At 40.3% G+C, this 21,451-nt stretch overlaps 2 protein-coding genes across 3 annotated transcripts in view; one reads left to right on the top strand and one right to left on the bottom strand.

The window, feature by feature from the left end:
* Positions 1-21,451, bottom strand: part of LOC106785027 (autophagy-related protein 16-1) — a 384,411-nt gene that overhangs the window by 168,713 nt on the left and 194,247 nt on the right. The gene's annotated exons all lie outside the window — the stretch shown is intronic.
* Positions 1-21,451, top strand: part of LOC106785026 — a 171,865-nt gene that overhangs the window by 118,016 nt on the left and 32,398 nt on the right. The window contains exon 4 of the mRNA XM_014745123.1: positions 7,791-7,992. Coding sequence (XP_014600609.1) covers positions 7,791-7,992 — 202 coding nt within the window. The remainder of the gene's footprint in view (positions 1-7,790; positions 7,993-21,451) is intronic.

Genomic DNA, 21,451 nt, shown 5'->3' with positions numbered 1-21,451 from the left:
TTTTCTCTCCCTCTCTCTCTCTTTCTCGTACAGCATCCAGCTCAATTTTTCTTCTCTTACATGGCGAACCGACAAAAGAGACAAAAGGTACCGTCCATCGTATATCGCCGTCTTAAGGTTCGCCCGCTTAGACGTATCTATGCGAAATGCCTAAGCCTCTAGACCCAAGTCATTTTTCACTCTTATCCAGCTTTTATTCGCGCAACCAACAGTGGCACTCGTCTCTCTTTCTCTCTCTTTCTTTCTTTCTTTCTTTTTCTCATCTTATACGTACGTATAAGCATATACGAGGAAACACACATATACGTTAGTAAAGTTATATCTATCCTGATCGTTTCGAAAGATTTTAAAAGAAAGAAAGAGAGAGAGAGAGAGAGAGATAGAGAAGGGAAGGAAAATCGTGACGATATCGGAATAAGAAAGTTTAGTTAAGATTATAAAAGATCGGGGGATAAGTAACTGCCCAAAAAATAGGAGGAGAAAAACGAAGAAGAAGAAGAAGAAAATAAAACTGATCGCAAGCGTAAAAACTTTTCTTCTACACTGTGTGTTTATGATAAGAAAAAAAAAAAAAGTAATATAAATAGACAAAATCAAATGACGATATCACAAGTTGACCATTACTATTCTACGTGTGTCCAACCGATTAGAATTTTGTCACGCTTATTTGGAGCATTATGAAATTTATATGGAATTTGGAATGTACGGTCACGCGCGTTAGAGTCGTCTCTACGAAGGAAGGAGAAAGATTTGTCTTTGACCCAGTTTAAAGCAAACGTGTGTATTCGGAAGGTAGATAAACGGACTCGAAGGGAATGCGGTCGACAGCTGAAAGAATGAGACACGCGAAGGTGTTTAACGATTCACCGAGTCGTATTTGTCGTGGTCAACCGCTGCATTACGAGCAACGTCGCCATCATCTTCCTTCTCGTCGTCTTTGTCGTATAACGGAGCCCGTCCGCATACCACCGACATGCGATCTTGCGATTCACAGTTGAGGACTATAAATGCCGCACGTCCATAACCCTCGGTATCAATGCATAATAACGATTACCATATAAAATACAAGAGTGAGTTACATTTAATCCCACGGACACAGAAACGACGATATTCCATTTAATGAGAAAATCTTCTCATAGGTTTAGTTCATATCGTTTTCCTTGAAATGCGATTTCAAGGTATCTGTCTGTTTCTTCACGAAAGGGAATCAATCGATTTATCGTAAGAGATAGACAGTTCAAACTGGCTCTTGTTATTTTTCCTTTCTTTTTCTTTTTTTTCTTTTTTTTTCATTCATAGAGAAGAATAATGAGGATGCAGAAAAGGATCGTCATGCGTACGAGGAGACCGTACGTATTCTCGGAAGTTCTCTCTCTCTCTCTCTTTCTCAGTCAGGGCGATCTATGAAATATTCATCGGGATGTACGTGGTGCGTGAATCGATTTGAGAAGGACGATTATAAGGGTTTATCGCGATTCTTAGAAAGGTCCGTGTCCGGTAAAACTCACGTACGCGAAACCTCGCATAACTATAAATCGCTGATGATAAATCTAATCGATCAGAAAATATACAATTTCCGGATGAGAAAGTGGTGTCGCATTTGTGTCGATGGCATAACAATGTAACGTAGAGAAAGAGAGAGAAAGAGAGAGAGAGAGAGAGAGAGAGAAAGAAAGGTCAGGATGAAAGATTTAAAGCTGAAATTTTCTCGGAGAAAGGATCGTAGTCGAATGGAAGACGACAACTTTGGCAAACGGTCGATGCATGGCGAGACGTTTTCACGGAGAGCAGCCATCGGTAAAACCGCGAAGCCGTGCCTCGGAGAACCTGGCAGACCGGTGTGACAAATTACACATAATTCACGAGTCAATTTCACACATGGCTGTCCCAGCAAGGAGAATAAGAGATGGGTAACGTGCGAAACCACCACAGTTAAGCGAGCCAATTCGAAAAACCTCTTCTTTCTCGTCGCGAACTACGAGTAAACAATTCAAGCAAGCTAACTAACTAATACTATTCGCGCTAGTAACATTCTTCGAGATGTCGAACGCGATATTCTTTTGCTCTTCATCATCGTGCAAAAAACCAATGCGATGATATATTTTTCCTATCAAACTTTCCAAACATCTCGAAAAAAAACAAGAAAAAGAACAAAAAAACACGCTGACACGCGTTCGAAAAATACACGAGCACGTTTGGGTAAAATTTATGAATGAAAAAGAAAAGAAACAAAGATCGCGAGAAGATCGAACAAAAATGATGCCATCTCGAACGGTAAAACGGAATCATCTTCAATCTAACAAAACGTGGATCATGGTAAACGGGAACAAACATAGATAATAATCTTTCCCGATGTCTTCTATTCGCTTAAACTCGAATTGTGCCATCCACGACGAGGTCTAATACTCGAAGAAATCATGTTGGCTTGTCCTCTGAATGATCAACCGGGGCCTTATGTAGGTGAACCGTGTCTCTTTTTGTGTGTACACAGTCTGCCGGACGATGAGCATTGCGTGTTGGGTCGCAGGACTGTGCTTGAATACCGAAGGAGAAGAGATATACTGAGTGAAAGAGAAAGAGAGAGAAAGAGAGAGAGAGAGAGAGAAAGAGAGAGAATACAGAGTATATACGGGCTGGATTCCAAATAGCCGTGGGAAGTACCGTGGGCCCGATGTCTCGGGAATACTAAATACTTCGTGCTCATTGCATACAAGTCTCTACGATTCGCATTAATACTGTCACATGGATATTATACACACACATATACACACGTAACGTTCCACCTTTGTCGACCGTTAATATCGTTCAAATGGACTCAATCTAAAAGCCAACAAATCTACATCGTGATTTTCATCTGTAACACGGTTTCCTTTTGCTAAGATTATTTTTCTTTTGTTATTATTGTTGTTGCTCTTGTTATTATCGCTGATCGAGCAAAAAGATCGGATTTGGAATATAATTTAAACCTAACAATGATGAATTCATTCGAGATCCTTAAGAAAATAGTTTACAGGCGTGAACATTATTTGCGAGATACGTTATATACGTTAATACATATAAGGTAGCGATTTACACGATCGGTTAGAAAACCGAAGCGTTAAAACTCGGTCCGACTCGTTCACACGTTCGTTATGTATACTTGTATGTGCGATGTCGTGGGGGGCAACCGAGGCGTGCACTCGCGTCTTCCGTATACGTTTACCTCGTGTCGTTAAACGAAAGGCCACGAATACTACGTTGCAAGTGGGAACAGGATAAGAAACAGAGAAAAAGAGAAGGAGAAAGAGAGAGAGAGAGAGGAACAGAGTGCCGAGATCACTCGTGTTCACCGAAATTTATGGGGTTCGCTTGAACGGCACTGCTGCAGCTTGCCCGTTCGAATTTGCATAGAGTCGAGCGCTAATAGTTGGAGATAACCCGACTAGTTAGAGAGTAAGGGAGAGGTGAAGAAAGATAGAAAGAGAAAGAGAGAGAGAGAGAGAGAATCCGTGCGCACTTCCGCTGAAGAGAAGCAAGAGTATGAGAAAAGGAGAAGGAGGAAGAGGAGGAGGAGGAGGAGGGTAGAAGTATATGACGACGACAGCGACGTCTTCGTGGTCGTCCGTGGCACACAGAACTTGCTATCTGTTACTACTACAGGACTATATAGGGTCCCTAGAGGGTGTTACCAGGGCAGGGCTGCTCTGCTTGTGGTTATTGGATTCTACCAAGGATCTCGCCTCCTTGTGTTATGTGATAACATATAGAGACGCCAAGTGTTATTGTTCGTTGCATCCTTGAGGCGAGCCAATGTGCTTCCTCTTCTCTTCGAATGCCATCTTCAAGCTCTGAGGAAAGCGAAAATAGAGCGGAAAAGATAGTAAAGACATAAAAGAGTATATTAAATATACGGTAGGAAAAGCAACTCGATATATAAGGATATTCAAGAACGTTTGAGAAACACTCGAAAAATAATACACGACATACGCCCGTAGATAAAAGCACATCAAGAGATTTTTCTTTGCTAGTACCATCGTTATATTTTATCTAACTCTTTTTTTCCATTTCTTTTTTTCTCTCTCTCTCTCTCTCTTTTTAAAGAGCAATCGAAGTACCTACTCCACGAAGTTTATTAAAGACGCAAAATAACATAATGAAAAAGGGGGGTAATTTTACTTAACCGATGTTACGTAGATGTAAGAAGCAGTTCCGCGTTCGACGGACGATAAATTTTTTATAAGAGCTACTCGAAACTTTAAATACCATCAGTAGTCAATAGGTTCGTGCATTTAAAAGAAAGAAAGAGAGAGAGAGAGAGAGAGACGAGGCTAAGCAACCGTTAGTCTGACACCAGGCAGCGTAGCTTGCAACGAACGTTTCATAATTTAAATACGAATCACCTTAGACGGACCGAATAATCCTTGTTGAGTCGTCGCGTTCAAGAAGTAAAAGAAAGTTGCGTCACGTAGCATCATCGGTAGTCGAAGTTCCAACGTTGTCTCTCGCGTATCGATGATCACTACCCGACTTATATTCCTTCTTCGTTTTACCATCGAGAGCGCAAGGAGGAAAGAAAGACAGAAATCAAGAAATAAAGAAATAAATAAAGAAAGAAAGAAAGAAAGAAAGAGAAGCAAGCAGGTGCGTAAAAGTCGTGTAGTCATGCTAGCAAGAAGCCTTTCAACGAATCCGAAGGAGTAAATGCCGAAGCAGCGTAGTCATGGTTAGAACCATGGCTTACCTGGCACTCGCCAAGAAATGCCCGGTAGTCATCGCCTTCGTCATACCTAACTACCTGCTCTCTTCTCTCTCTCTCTCTTATTCTCTATATGTCTGTCTCTTTCTATCTATCTATCTATCTATCTATCTATCTATCTATCTATCTATCTATCTTACCATCTTCTTCTTCTTCTATTTCTTTCACGTTGTGTTCTAGCGACTACCGGCTACGATGATCGCTGCCGATCGAGTCGCATCTCGTCTCTGCGATCTACAATATAATTTTAACGCATCGAATGTTCTATCCCTTTTCCTCTCTCTCTCTCTTTTGCAAGCTTTTTTTTCCTCTTTTTATTCGGACTCTTCCATTCGAGCTCGCACGATAAAAAAAAATATTGCACACGAGCCGTCGACCTATCTATCTATCTCTTTCTCTACTTTCATTCCCCTTTTCTCTCACTCACATCACCCGTTATATTATTACGTAAATTCGTCAAGCGTTTTTTTTTTTTATCTGGTATATCGAATGGTCACTGGTAGACCAATCGTGCAGTTTTCGATCAAGGTAATATATGCAGTTTAGTTCTTCGCGTAAAGCGTTTGAAGTAATTACGTTATTTTCGATCGTTCGTTTCTTTTTCGCGTTACGATTTGCGTGTTAGTTGACTATGCTCAGAAGGAAATCTACATAAACATCGTCGTCTTCTTCCTTCCTTCCTTCTTTCTTTCCTTTCTTTCTTTCTTTCTTTCTTTCTTTCTTTCTTTCTTTTTTCGTTTGTTCGTGTGCGTGTTCCTTCGTAAATTTGCCACGTTTGCACGTTACCATTCTTTAACGTTTTTCGAACGTTCCCTTCTCATCCTCTTAGAACACGACTTGCTTGATGTTTCGTGTATTAAATTCGTGTCGTTGTTATGCATGCACGCAAATTAGAGACATGCCATCACGTGAGAAAACAGAACGAGACAGTATTACGTGTCGGTTTAGAACTTACACGTTTTCATCTGATACGACTACTTTAACTTTGTTACTTATAGGTTTCTTTTCTTCTTCCTTTTTGTTTGTAAAAAGAAAAAAGATCGATACATCGATAATATAAGACCGTTTACAATGTAAATTAGTCAAGCTGCATGAATCTTTATGCATCCATTATTTTTATTAACTATTCTGTTTTCTTCCTTTCTCTCTTCCTCTTATTTTTTTTCTGTTATTTTACGTTATTAAAGCTCCTAGGTATTTCGTATTTGAATAATAAAATGATAAACGTTTAAAGCAAATTTTCGTTAAATTTCTAAGTGAACGCAAAAACCTGATATGTGATAAAAGTAACTTACAAAAGTTTTATCGAACGATTCTTACATTTACTTTTGTTTCAATCATATTAAATTATGTACATGATATACTCGTATTTTCATAAATAAAATATAAGATTAAGAATATTGTAAAAACATATAAGAATTGAAATGACACATATTAGGTTCTTGCATAGACCCACAAAACTGTATGTAGAGTTACCTTCATCGTGACGTTCGAAGGTAGTACTACGTTTGAAAGTAAAATACGGAGAGACCTAGGGTATACTATGGTAAAACAAGTTGCCAGAGAAGATGCAAAGATTTGAAAGACAAGCGACCTTAAAACGTAGTACGAATAGATTCGATCCCCAAGAACGTATCACTGTCTTCCAGCACGTAGAACGTTCTCTGAGTGGTGCAAAAGGACCGATTGAAAATATTGGCATGAATTCAAAAGTGTGCTTCTTTTTCTAGAGTTCACATGGTAAATTCGACTTATTCATGATATTAGTTTATCGGGCGAAATAGAATCGTGGATAAAGAAAGAAAGAAAGAAAGGAAGAAAGAAACGGAATGCAATATTTTTCCTATACGGAAAAATGTAGGTATATTCAAAGATCTTGTAGTAAAATAAAACGTAAAAAAAGAAAGAAAGAAAAAAAAAAAATTCTTTCCTCTTCTATTTCGAAAACTTTCGCATCGTATAATAAACGAATGAACGCACGAATGCACGAGGAAATGGACTTTCGCGGAAAACGCATTTGCGGTAATAATTATGGATAACAGGTGTATGCGAAAAACACGAAGCTCGCTGAGGTAAACCAATCTAGCCGGTTGGTTTCGTGGTCCATCTTTCGTCCGTTTACGTTTAACTGGTTTGAGATGGTAACATGTAAAATAGCGGAATTGATCGAGTCGATGATTACTCGCTGTGTGGAGGATCAAGGTCGCTGAGGGTATACGAAGAAGGAATGAAAAGGAAGGCGAAAAATTAAAGAGAGAGTTAGAGAGAAAGAGAGAGAGAGAGAGAGAGAGAGAGAGAGAGAGAGAGAGAAAGGCAAAACGATAGAAAGGGGCACGAGTACGATAATCGGTAAATTACATTTTATGCCGATCGAAATAAGCGTTTTACGCTTTCTAATTGGTTTCCACGAGAGTTCGCGAAGGATGAAAATTTGTAGATAATTTGCGTTCTCATCTATACGTACATACGCGTATATATATACACATATATATATATATATATATATATATATATATATATACCGCGTGGATCAACCGTATACCCGGTTCTTCCGAGGGTATTACAAGAGAAGAACGAACATGATTCATAGATTCGAGTAGTTCGTATCAAGAGAGAAGAACGAAGAGAAGAGAAAGTCGCATAATTCTATCGGATCCTTCGATAAAATCCCCGTAGGTCGGATACGAAATACTTAGTATCCAAGCGGCGCCTTCATTATCTCGTAATACCAGCGCATTATAACAGTAAGTGCTACCTGTCTTGCGCGCCTAAGTCCCCAGGAAGCGAGGCATTGATTACGGTAATGCGAACTACCCCGAGTACGCGCGTATATAACAAGTAACGTCTCTTCCTACAATTTGGCGTCGCGAAAGAACTTCTAAAAGAGCGACAGGACGACGACTCCTGCCGGAAGTAAAAGATTCAAACGGTCCTTTACATCCTTTGGATCCTTCGTTCATTCTTTCTCTCTTTTTCTCTCTATCCGTTTCTCTTCAACTCGGCCTTTTCTTTTTCTTTTTCTTTTTCTAATCGTGACCCCGTCATTCTGTTTCAGGTGCTCTCTCGCAATCGCAATTTCCAGTGTTCACGATCTACGCTCAGAAGAGTTGTCTCGCTGTGAAACCGTGCGAACGCGCTTGGTGCATCGACAGAGTACAGGGCCATCGTCTTCAGGGTCACGCGCGCAGGACCATGAGCGCGTCCTCGCGACAACATTGTCTGGAACTCTGCCTAGGCGAAAGGGACTTCCTCTGTCGGTGAGTAAAAGAAGAAACGTTTTTCTATTCTACTATCAACCAAACCGATCTTTCTCTCTCGTTTCCCGTCGATCTTTTCTTTACCATTCGCGATATAAAGGACGTGGAGGACGACGAGGACGAAGAAAGGGAGAAGAGAACTTTAAAGAAGAAGATATCGGTCTAGTAGAAAATCTAACCAACACTTAGATGCACACGGTCCAACGCCTATTTCCAGTTATCGGATTCCTTGGCCGAGGGTAGAAAAGAACGATCTTACGTCACGGTTCTACGAGTTTTCGACGATTTCGAGTTATATGGGGGAACTTTGTTTTTTTTTTTCCTTTCTAGATTTATTTCTTTGGCAACGAAGATAACGATACTGTCCACTTTTTAACGAAGAACGGTACTTTGATTCCTTAAACCAAACCAAATCTAATTTTGTCGATTTTTACAAAAGAAAAAAGAACAAAATCGAGTACCTGATTTTGTTAATCCATGTTAACAGACTTTGATAAGGTTGTAATTTTAAAGATAACTATACCGGGGACTTATGCAGCTAGCAAAGTCGATTTTATTTGAAGTAGCGTTTAACAGCGCGTAACCAGACGCAATAACGTCTATCAGGATTTTCTTATTAGTCTCGGCGCGAGTTAGCAGGCGGCGGCGTACGCTTCTCACTGATAGATAAAGACAGAAAAGGGGCGCTCGTTCGTTCCTTCGTTCCTTCCTTCCTTCGTTCCTTCCTTCGCTCGCCGTTTATGCGATTACATCTCTCAACGGCAGTTGGTGAGCGTAATTACGCAAGGCGTAGGTAGGATGATGCGGTTCTTTCATAGTAAGGACGAGCCACGCGCGCACGCCTTTCTAAGAGGGGTGGTAAATGTTTTTAAGCACTTATGCGAACGGTGCCTCGGCCTTACTTACTTTACGACGTCGATCGCATCGCGGCCGATTTAATTGCTCTCTTTCATAAACTTCACCGACCGACCGACCGACTGACTCTACGAACGAACGTACGACCATAATCGCCTCGCATGCGGTACATCTATTATATTTATTTCCCTTTTCTTTTTTCCTTTTTTTTCTTTTCTTCTTTCCTCTTTTTCCCTTTTTCACTTGCAGTGCGAAAATCATTTACGACGATCGTGTACGACGATGAAAGGTGGTGAAGTAACAACCACGAGAAAAGGAAATGCATTATTACAACACTATCGTTTCAATGAATTAACGTTACACGTTAAATGATCGATCGTTTTCGATTTCTTCGAAACCTATTCGAAATATTATAGTATACGTAGTCTCTGAGGTATAGATATGTGAGGAAAACCTGTGACGTTCGATCGTATCATTTACTTATGATTTTTTTCACAAAGAGTGAGAGAGAGAGAGAGAGAGACAACTCATTTGCACGGAAAAATACGAATATTTTCGTTCATTCTGCACACGTCCCCCTCTCCCTCACCCCAGTCTAACATTTTTGTTTCCTTTGACACGTGATACGAAAGAATTTCTCTCCCGGTCGCGTTCCGACGTTTCAGTCTTTTACCTCTTCCCCGTTGCTTCCTCAAAGCTAAATCCACCACCGACGATACAAAGAAAGGAAAAGGGACTGACTATTTTTATTGTCTTTTTATTTTCATTCTTTTTTTCTCTCCACCTCGGTCGCGTTCATTGTTGCCGAGCATGAAATATTTCAAGCACGTGTTCCATTTACCACAATAGGAAACTATGGACATCTAGTTCTTTATCACGGGGCCATAAGTCTCGCCACTTGATCATTTTTTTTTTTTATCCTTATTTCTTCCCGACTTATTTCTCCTACGATTCTATTTTTTTTTATAAAAAGAAAACGTCTCGGGAAAGTCTTATCTCGAATAATTTCATTTGTCGGAAGAAGAAACGAATTTCGTCGGGGGTGGGGGTCGTACGAAGTGGTAGGTATCACGAATCATTCTTTTTATTGGAAATTCGTGTCAAACAAAATTCCGTAGAATAGGAGAATAAACCGGCATGCGTCGAAAATAAGTTTGACGGTGTACGACGACGACGACGACGACGACGACGACACGTAATTTATTCTCTGCAAAGCCATTAGCGGTACGAATAGAAAGACGATGAAGAAGAAAGAAGAGGGAAGAAGAAGAAGATGCATTCGATGCTCTTTTCATTGCGCAAGCACGCGGAAGAGGACGCCGAGTAGCATCGCGTCTTCCGATTTCGATGGAGTTCGTGTTTGCGCGGTATCACGCCGACGCGTCAAACTCTCTTTCTCTCTCTCTGTCTCTCTCTCGAATGCACGTGCACACCTTGAAAGCCTTCCAAAGCATAAGGTCTCTCTGGAAACGAATCTCGCTGTTGTACGTTGACTCTGACCCTAAGCTGGAAAGGGTCGAGAGGTTCCTTACCCACGCGCAGAACCATCTAGGAACTACCATATTTATACGTCTCGATCGCGACAAGAACGAAAGTAACATGATCGAGAAAAACCAACAAACAACTTCCCTATATCTTTTTTTCGAACGATTCCCGAACGTCCAATTTGAAAAAAGAAAAAACAAAAAATAAGAAAAAAGGAAGACAAAATTTTAATCGAGTATTTTACGAATAAGATTAATTTTTTCTTATTAGAAGAAAAAATAATAATAAGAAGAAGAAGAATAAGTAAATGGTAACTTTGAGAAAAAAAAAACGAAGTATTCTTTAAACAACGAGAGAGAGAGAAAAAAAAGAAGGAAGAAGCTCGTTAATTTAACCCATAGACTTTAAGTATGCGACCCGAGAAGGTCTTCCATGCTCTAGTTGCGAATAATCAACGGGGAAGTAGTTGCCACGATGATATTACGCAAGAATAATACGTATGAACGTGCCACACAGCTCTTTCGTTCGCGTTGCTCGTTCTGTCGACCGAACCAAAACGAAAGGAAAGGAATCCCGGTGAAGAGGCGTAATAATAATACGGCAAAACCGTATTCAAACTTTTCATGGGAATGATTTTTTCCTCGAAACATGTTACACTTACCTCAGTATCAAAAGATTACGGTGATCTTTAGATTAAATTAACAATGATTTCGATTCTTCTTCGATGTTAACCCAAAAGAACATTATAAATCATTCAAATTCCCCTCCGCCCCCACGTTATCTTTCTATCTTGCTTCGTTAATCTTCGCGTAAAATTAAAATAATAAATAGATAAATGAATGAAATTCAATAGGATTTATCTTAGTACTCATTCATTTATTAGAAACGAATACGATGTGTTGTATGTGTGTGAAGGAGGTCGCGTTCGATGCATCGGGTCGACGAACGTGAAGGTATACGAAAGGAGGAGGAGAAGAAGAAGAAGAATAAGGAGGATAAGAGAAAGAAAAAAGAAAGAAAGAGAGAGAGAAAGGTGCGAGAAGGAAGAACAAATGCGCTTACGATCGTCCGGTCGAAACGATCGATCAAATAGCGAATACTCTTCTCTGTTGTATGCTTCGTTCGAACAGAACCAAGCCTTCGAACTCTTGCCATCTCTTTTACTTTTACTCCACCAGCTCCTCCACCTCCTCCATCTTTTTCATCTTATATCTGCTACGAGCTCGGAATGAAACGAAGAGAAAGAGATACGTTATTATCCGGGACGCGCGGCACCCTATCGAACTTCCTTGTTAACGGGTAATGAGTTTATTGTTTAAGAATCACGCGGATGTTACAACACGTGCTGCAATCAATTACATTAATGTAATGTAATCGTCGCAAGGTCCCGCGGTCCCCGGCATTTACTTCGAATATAATAAGGTTTCTTCTCTAATGAGAAGGTTGTTTATAGTACGAAGAGTTCAACACCGTTTGCGTTACTTTTGCCGCCACCGTAAGGTGGTAGTGGTGGTACTACACGACATATTCACGAACGTATTTGTTTATATAGAAAATTACGTGAGAATAAGATAGAAGAAATTTTGCCGTTTCTAATAACACGTGGTGGATTTGGATTGGTTCTTTCGTATTTTTGTACAACCCCATGATGCACGCTGTATTTTCGTTCTATATACCATTTCGTAATACTGAGATCAAAGGGAAAGAATTTGAGAATCGAAGTGTTGTTCTTAAAAAAAAACGTATAAACACACCCGGAGTTCTGATGCTGAAAAACATTCGACCGTAGTAAACGAAAGAAAGAAAGAAAAAAAAGAATAAAAAGAAACGGGTGTGGGGAGTGAAAAGAGAAAAGTTAAAAAAACATTAAGAAGAAAAAAGGGAGGAGGAGGAAAAGGAGGAAGAAGTGCAGAGATGAAAATTGAGGTGCAGAGAAATGAAGTCGAGAAGTTCGATGAGTTTTGAGAAAATGCCAGAAGAAAGTAAGGAAGGAAGGAACGAGGATAGAAAGAAAGAATTGGACCCGATGGAATATTAAAATAAGTTCGATCGTTCGGCCGCATTGTGAAATGCTAATGAACCTTCTGTTTTGAGTCGTAGTTTAAATAAAGCCTTAAGAATCAATAGCCAGGATGGTACATATATTAAACTGCTAGTGGAAAATTTCTCGAGAAGCGTATCGAGAGAAATACACGATTTACCTTAAGGTAAAGTTTCTCAAATGCAGCATCGACGTAAAATTCTTTTTGTCGTTGAATTCATCGAACCGTACCAAATCCTTCTCTCTCTCTCTCTTTTTTTTTTTTTTCATTCATACTCCACTCGACATTTTAATTTGCCCGTCTTCTTTCTCCCACTTTCGCAAACATAATGCATACACGCATAAGGGCGCATCCTCGAAACGCGAATACCTTGACCATTAATACGGTCCCAACTACGATACTTCTTCTTTTGTACCCATTGCAATCGAGTTCCTTGGAACACATTGCGCCAACAAATGAAAGTCGCTTGCCAAGCGCAAAAGTCGAAGAAGTCTCGGAACAAGCACTTACGTACCATGACTAAGTAAAAGTGACGTAGGGAAGCTGCGACTGCGACGTTTGCGAACTTGCGACCGGACACACACGTAAAAGAAAGAAGTCAAATGAAATAAAATAAAATAAAATAAAATAAAATAAAAAGGAAAAGAGAAAAGAGAATCAACGTTTTCAGAAGGAACGATGTGAAGAGTGCTAGACGTTGAAGAAAGCAAAGTACCTTGGGGAGGAGACTTTTATTCGAATTGCTTTGCTCGTCGCAAGGTGGAAAATCTTCACTAAATAATGATTCGGAAGGTGATTGCAGCATATAATTGGACTCATTTCAATTGTACGTACATGCATATTCGGCCGAACTGCATATGGCGAAATCAAAAAAGGAGAGAATTATATATATATTTGTGTGTATATGTATATAACGAATTGCAATGCTCTTGACAAAACAACGTTTTTGTCAGAGACCGGCCAGGTAGTGCTCGAAAATTCACGCTACGTCGCTTTACGAGAACAAACGAGTTTATCGTGCTCGCAACGTCACCGACAAGAGTTACATGCAGCGATGCTCTCAAAAATTTATATCATCTATCGCATTTCTCTCGAATACCCCCACCCCCTTTCCCCTCCCGAATGGTTGAGTCGTTACGTTGTCACGTTTAAAATAGGGTCGTCAAGATCAAATTTTATGACGAATATAATTAAATTATGTAGAAGAAGACGGGATGTTTGGGGGTTGGATAGACGTATAAGAGTTTATTTATAATAGAAGAGAAAAGCTTTCTCCGTCTGATCAATAAATAACGACAAATGCGAGTCCTTTCGTATTAATCTTCCTTTCGATTCGAAGTTAAAACATGGTACTCGTACGTCGTATTTCTCTTTCTCGCTTTATACGAGAGAGAAACAAATGGGGTTACACGTCTTTCGACTCTCTCAACGTACACTTACCATTAGGATCGTTGCCCGTAAGTGCGACACATCCAATTATAAGTGCGAAATTCATTGTACGTGGGAGGTAACTCGAGCGCTTTCGTACATGATGTCATCGTACTCTCTCTCTATCTCTATCTCTCTCTCTTTCACTTCTAGCTTTCCGTTTGCACTGGCGCGTTCTTGAACGAATGCCAAGTTGGCCGAGGTAACCCCCCGTGGGCTATAGAGTATATACCTATGGAGTAAAACTACTCGAGGGCGCCAATGATCTCGGTGTTGAAAAGTTCGTCTCCTCAAGAAATCCCTGATGGCTAGTTTCGTTATCATGAACGATATCAACAGTACAATGTAAAGACACGTGAAAAGAATAAAACAAAAACAAGAGAAAGAGATAATATGAAAGAGGTTTAAAACGTTTAACACATAGACACAATATGAACAGTTATATCGTTCTATAGTTGATTCTCTCAACGTTTAATACTCTAATTATCTTCTACTCGTGGAAAACGATATGAATATGGGAATGGGGCGTTGGAACGGAAAGAAAAGAAGATGAGAGAGAACGAACGAACGAACGAACGAACTGTTTTGTAGGGTCTGGTAAAAGTGGTCTTAACGATCTCGATAATTCGATGGGAATGACTTTAAATGGATGAGAGTTCAGGGCAGCATTTTATCGGCAACACAGCCCCAGCATAAACCCTCGTTTTCCCGTTCTCGTATCATCAGCCGGGGGTATAATCCTATTTATTCAAAAAGGGTAGAACTGCATACGGGTCATAGGGTAGTGAAGCACGCTCGTCGTGAGACCACTTTACGTATTATGGTCTGTAATTTCCAAGCGTGTTGCATCTAGTGCGTCGGCGTTTCTATCGCAACCGGTAGTTCGTAATGTAGCGCAACGAACTAACGACTAACACAAACCATTGGCGGTTTTCCGCGCGTGGGTGTATCGGTCAATTGTCGTCACTCGCTTCAGAAGTTTCTTTCGTTGTTATATTTTCGAGTATTTTTTTTTTGTGTGTATTAGTTTCCCCCAAAAAAAAAGAATTGGATCGAAAAAGAAAAAAAAACGATTCGATCTAGTGTCCCTTATTTCTCTGTGGGTTTTTCTCTCTCTCTCTCTCTCTCTCTCTCTCTCTCTCTCTATGCGGTAACGTACAATCGATGAATCGAACAGACAGACAACCGTAAAAAACTAAACGGTGAAGTCCGAATTCGCTTTACTACTCTCTCGATAGAAACTTCCGGTCTGAAAGGCTCGCGCGAAATCACCAACGCGGATGATTTAACCAAAGGATGAACACGGCGGTGCATTTGCAACAACGAGGCGTTTCGAATTCGAGAATGGATCCGAAGGCGGATGTGATGGAGGGGACCGCCCAGAAATATCACGGTGGTCTCGTAACGAGTAATAATTATCTCTGGCAGGTGGGCTGCCAACGTCGATCGTAATCCCCCACGTGCGGATTTCACTTAAGTAGAAGCGTGGCAGTATGATAAGCTAAATTAAAAAAAAAAAAAAGAAAAACAAAACAAAAGTAACAAACAAAAAATAAACACCATAAGTATCGAGAGAATCTTAGGGACGTTAAAATTCGAATCTCCTTAAAGGGTCGAAGAAGCTCGACACGTTAATTGTACGATCTTCGCAAAGAACGATGAACGAATGGTTTAAAGAACCCGAACGAAGGGGGTGGGGGGAGAGGGAAGAACCGAACGATTACAAAGCAAACGAGCTGTCTAGTGAACGTAATGAGAAGAGAATTACTCGACAGGACGGGACGGGGGGGCGTGTGCGTGAAAAACCGATCGATTCTGGGCGGTACTTGTAATACCAGCAACGACGGCACCAGGCATCGCAACGAACTTTTCGAAAGAAAGGACGAAGAAAAAGAAAAAAAAAACAGAAAAAAAAGAAAGCAAATGGACAGAGGTGAAGCTTGGTGATAAAAAAAAAAGAAAAAAGGAAAAAAAAAACCCGTTAGACTTTTTTCCAAAAGACTTCGTTAGCGATAAGGCGAGACTTTAGGTTTTTCTTTTTTTCTTCTTTCATTCCTTTTATAAACTTCATTCGGGATCGAATATGAATAAGGGGAGAGAAAAAATTGGAAAAAGAAAGAAAAGAAAAAAAAAATAATACGCGAGAATGTGAAAAATACGTCGCACCGTAAATAAAGATCTCTCTTATTTTCACGATGAGAATGAAAAGTTGGAGTATCCCGGATAACGAATTAAAGAATAAGAAAAAGAAGAAGAAGAAGAAGAAGGATGGTTCATTCGAAGGGACAAAGGGACGTGGCAAATAAAAACTATAACGGAGGAAGTGGTAATAAGAAATGCGAATAGGTTGTTCGCGTGGCTGACTTAGTAACGAGTGGTTTCAGGTAAACCTGAAAAGGTTTTAAACGTCGGTAAGTACAAAGCGATCAATCATTCGGTAAACTTCATTAATCCCAGCAATAACTTTCCCTCATCCTACGACTATAATAACGAGCTGGTTAATGCTAATGCGATTGTTATGAAACTGATCTACATCCTGTATGATAGTGTAAAAGAGAAAGATCAGAGAGAATTTTGTGACAGAAAGCCAAAAATTCAAATAGGTTTATGAAACTAAAGACAAAAAGAGGAAGAGAGAGAGAGAGAGAGATAAAGGGTTTGAGAAGGTCGCAATGATAAAGTTTAGAAATGAGGAAAGCTGCGGTTGTGGTTGTAGCTTGCAACAGCGTTAGTAGAAAAGTTTGCGAAACGCATGATGAACGGCCTCGTCGTTGATAAGCGTCATCGATATACGTCGGACTTAATAACTTTGCGGTAGTAGTACGCGAATTAACCATAAACGAAGACTTTGGTCATTAGCCGACCACCATTACCGGCACCTACACTTACGCTAAAGCACATCGATTTACGCGAAATCGCAACTTCCGAACGTTCGTTCTCCTTAGTTCTACGGATAATTACAGTGACACGATGTCGTGTTAAATGATCCTTGTTTTCCTTTTTCCTTCTAATATACTTTATTATTAGATCTATAAAATGTTATAGATAGATGGATAGATAGGAGATAGGATATTACGAAGAAATTAATACGGATACACTTCAAGAGATAGAATGGTTAACGAGATGTATTACACTTATACGATGTTTCACTATAACGATTAACAGCAACAACTTCCTAGGAATAACTCGTTTTCTTTCGTGTTTTGTGAATAAACTATGAAGGTTAGAAGAGTAACGAGAACAGCTAGCTGTCAGTATATATTATATATATATACAGTTAATTAAATTTATTATTTATTTAGACATTTTGTAATTCTAATAATAGACAAGATAATGTAAACCCTTTTTTATGCTTCCGATTACACGCATAAATTTATGTTGAATAAATATAGACGAAAAGAAAAAAGAAGAATGTTACAGAATTATAATTTTATTACAGTAACACGAAAAAATAATCAATGCTCGTGGCAATCGATTGGTACGAGGGATCATTGCATCGATTATCCTATATATCTTCTCTCGTTAGTGATCGGATCATCTCGCATTACTGCTTTCAATCGAAGCGGAACGTCGAGGAGCAAGCGACAACGAGCGAGCACGCAACGCGAGCTTCTATCACGGTTAGGTAATCGTCGGTACGCCGAGATCCTGTAATATTGCGTCTGCTGGAAAATCAAGAGGGATAGAAAAGGGAGGGTAAAAGGGGGTAAATCGCGATCAATGGCTTAACGGTGATTCCGAAGGCCAATAGAAGTACGTGACTGATTTCTACGATTTATTCGTTCACGATGCTACATCTCTCTCTCTCTCTCTCTCTCTCTCTCTCTCTCTCTCTCTCGCAACCACTTGACCATGCGTATTATCGATTCTATTCGTCCACCGTTCAACCTAACGGCAAGCTCGAACATACATACATACACACACACACATATATATATCTGAAAGCCTCAAATTCGTCGCGGTTGGTTCCGGCTTGAAATCCACGAATTTTTAGATAAAAGAAATTGGTCTATACGCTAAAGCAAATTATACCAAACGAAGATGTTTGACTCGAAACGATTATTAGGTAGTCACCTTTATAAACAATATCCTCTTATCCACTTTCGTTTCACCTTTCGACAGGCACTAATTGTAAGAAACGACGTTTAAGTGGTATGAGCTCGTCGATCATCATCACCATCATCGATCATTCTTCTTCCTTTAACGTTATAAACGACGACGAAGTCACCAACATCATAGGTCAAGGTCGTAGAAGAAACGCTCGATCGTTAAAGAAGACGTTGGCGTGACGCGTGTTGGTATTTTCTCGATAGAATCGATAGAATCGATAGCTCGATAAATTTTCATTCGGACATTCAAGATTTTGTCGTGGTTTTCAACATAAAAAAAAATTACAAAGTATCTAGAACATCGATTTAAACTAACTTGACTTTTGCTTCTTCGTTTATTCTTTCCCCTCTCTCTCTCTCTCTCTCTCTTTCTCTCTCTCTCTCTCTCTCTCTCTTTCTCTTTCTCTCTCTCTCTCTCTCTTTTCTCTGTTCAGGTTTACAAGTAAAGCGGTTAAGACCGGAGCCAAGCACGAAATTAACGGCACTGGCCGCTCTCGCATAATCCAACGAACGAGTAACGGCTCGCGCGTGGCAATTAGCTCGCTCGAAACGATGCTACATACGAAGGAATATTCGAACTAGAGATAAGGCCAACGAGAAAAGGGAATATATATGTAGGAACGTGGTCATTAGAGATGCCCTAGCGTAAACACTTCCGCGCGTTCTTTCTATCTTCTCTCGCATTATCAGCTATTTTCTACGTGACACATTTTATAAGTGTTTTACTAATTATTAGAAATATTATCTAAAAAAAAAAGAAATAATTCGATATCAATTACATATAGATTTTTATTTTTGAAGAAAATCATTTAACAAATATTGTTATATAATTAAAAAGATATATATATATATATTGTAATAATAATAATTAAAAAAACAACAAAGTAAAATACTTTTATTCTTAAGTGTCCATCATCACATACATCACATCACATTTTGGAATGAATCAATATCAAAACAACATAGATACTATTGGACAAGCGATACGTCAAAGGAGAATCCTAACTTATATGAAAGCAAGAGAGAATTCTCGACATAGAGGGATCACGTAGAGTTGGCATGCTCTGGAGAGTGCGAACAGCGATAGACCAATGTGCACGCTCGATGGATGTTAACAGTAATCTAGCTTTACGGACTGAACCGTATGTTGATACGTCAATCAAATGCGATAGAGATAGATTACCAAGCAACGCGAAAGAGAGAGAATATCATCTTTGGAAACAAATGAGTTGACATTATAGTTACGATAAAAGATGGATAATCTCTTGGATTCGAATAATTGTCAACGACGTTCCTTTCACTAGACGCTTTCAATGATATCAGAACAAGAGAGAGAGAGAGAGAGAGTTATGGAGAATGGGAGGATACTCTCAGCGTGTTTCTCTTGTAGATATCTTAGTCGGACAGCTATCCACCTAGTTTGAAATAAGCTATCAGTAGTGGGAAGTGCTCGAGGTATGGAATGAAAGATAGAAGGAAGGAAGGAAGGGAAGAGAGAGAGAGAGAGTAAGAGTGAGAGAAAGAGAGACAGATGGAATGAGGATATCAGACGTGGTGGTAAGCGGCGGCAAGAGCTCATGCCTGTCCGATCGGACATAGCTACCTAGAACAAGGTGGCGTCTGGGGGATACAGGCGGTCTCTCGATCGCGGTCGGCCGATAGCCGCCGCATGACAAGCCCAAGGGGTGTACGTAAACGGCTGAATTTACCTAGAGAAGAGAGAGAAAGAGAGAGAGAGAGAGAGAGAGAGAGAGAGAGAGAGAGAGAGAGAGAGAGGGAACGCGAGAAGAGGAAGAGAACATTCTCTTGTTCATCGTGTCTAGGTTCCTCGCGTCCTTCGTCTCTATTCGTCCTGACCCTCCCGCGTCTCCCTGGAGCTTTACCCGATAGCCTACATACCCCGTTTACTAGCAAGCTACCAATCCGATGATGATAATGCAGGTTACGTCGGAGGAGGTATAGACATACTATGGCCAGGAGAAGGAGGACTTAATGCTCACCCTTGAATGCAACCGTGTATCATCGTAGCGGTTAGCTAACGATAAATATGCGCGCACAAACACCTATATCACTCCCCCTCCTTCTGAAGTGGATACCAGATAGCTGTAGTAGTAGTAGTTGTTGTTGTGCTTAGTTACAAAGAGACAAGAAGCTGCACCGGCAGCTGGAGTAGCACCAATATCGACGGCAACTGCAATAGCAACAGCAGGATGCAGACTATAGGAAGCGATAGCGTTCCAACTAACCAACCAACCAACCAACCAACCAACAGACCGACCGACCAACCGACCGACCAACCGACCTACCGGCTGATTAGCGATGGGCCGCAAACGCGAACACGGAACGCAAAACGATCTGCGAGGGTTTCTATATCGTAAATAAGCGCCAGGAATCGTCGTACGACTACTAAGGGCGTACAACTACTACCAACCGCTTATCCACCTTCGAGAATCGGGTGGAAAGTATTTTCTATCATTCTACTCTTTCTCTACCTGTACGTGCAGGGGTACCTTTCCTCTCTTTCTTACGATTCACGACATGCACGTGTACGCGCGGGAGGCAACGTCGTTGTCGCTCATAGCCGATCGCTTAAGAGAAAAGAAGCCCCGTCGTTGTCGTCGTCGTTGAATCGTACCAAACGATCAAGGAGGAATAAAAAGAATGAAAAAAAAACTAGTTAGAAAGAGAGAAGAGATAGAATAGGATGAATACTATTCGAGATAGATAGCAAAGGAAACGTTAATACCGAACGAAGTTGATGCTCTCTCTCTCTTTCTCTTGAACTGTCGGTTTCATCGATTCGAAGTTACAGAACTTATTGTTTGCCACGTTAAAAGCATCCACGGTATTTCTCAAACTACCATCGCGGTTAGGTAGGTACGTACCCTGGTCTATATCATCACCCTTCCAATCGAATAATCGTAAGAGTTTTCTTTAACCGACGAGTCGTTGTCCACGACGTCATCGCTATCATCGTCATCGTTGTCTTCTTCTTTTACTTCTTCTTCTTCGTTTAACTTCTTTTCCTTCTTGTCGATACGAGTATGAGTAACAAGAATTAATATCCTGCGGATCCAACCAGAGAGTCGCTTGGCTTGGCTTTTAACTCGGCCGCTTGGGACGTCGTTTCCTCCACGATAAATACATTTCCTTCGTACCTCCCTCCTCCTCCTCCTCCTCCTCTTCCTACCTGACCCTTTCCCTTCTTCTTCTTTTTTTTTTCCTTTTTCTTTCGCCGCATGCATCGTCGTTCTTCCTTTTATCTATTCGAGTTAAGTCCTGGCACATTTTATTATGCGTATATAGACGATCCCATCCCCCTTTACCTCTTTCTTTCTTTCTTTCTTTCTTTCTTTCGATCTATCTTTCTATCTCTATGCTTTTCCTCTTACGTATCGAAAAAGAAAAAGAAGAGAGAGGAAGAGAGAGAGAGAGAGAGTGGGTAACGACATTAAAGGAAATTTGTAATGAAACGTACAAGACATAATGGCGAACGGTGAAGGAGGAGGAGGAGGAGGAGGAGGAGGAGGAGGAGGAGGA

The sequence above is a fragment of the Polistes canadensis genome, unplaced genomic scaffold (assembly GCF_001313835.1).
Source record: "Polistes canadensis isolate GaletaPanama2010 unplaced genomic scaffold, ASM131383v1 scaffold_44, whole genome shotgun sequence".
NCBI classification, from domain to species: Eukaryota; Metazoa; Arthropoda; class Insecta; order Hymenoptera; family Vespidae; genus Polistes; species Polistes canadensis.
Note: the sequence above shows the minus strand (reverse complement) of the source record. Positions and strands in the feature narration are given on the sequence as shown.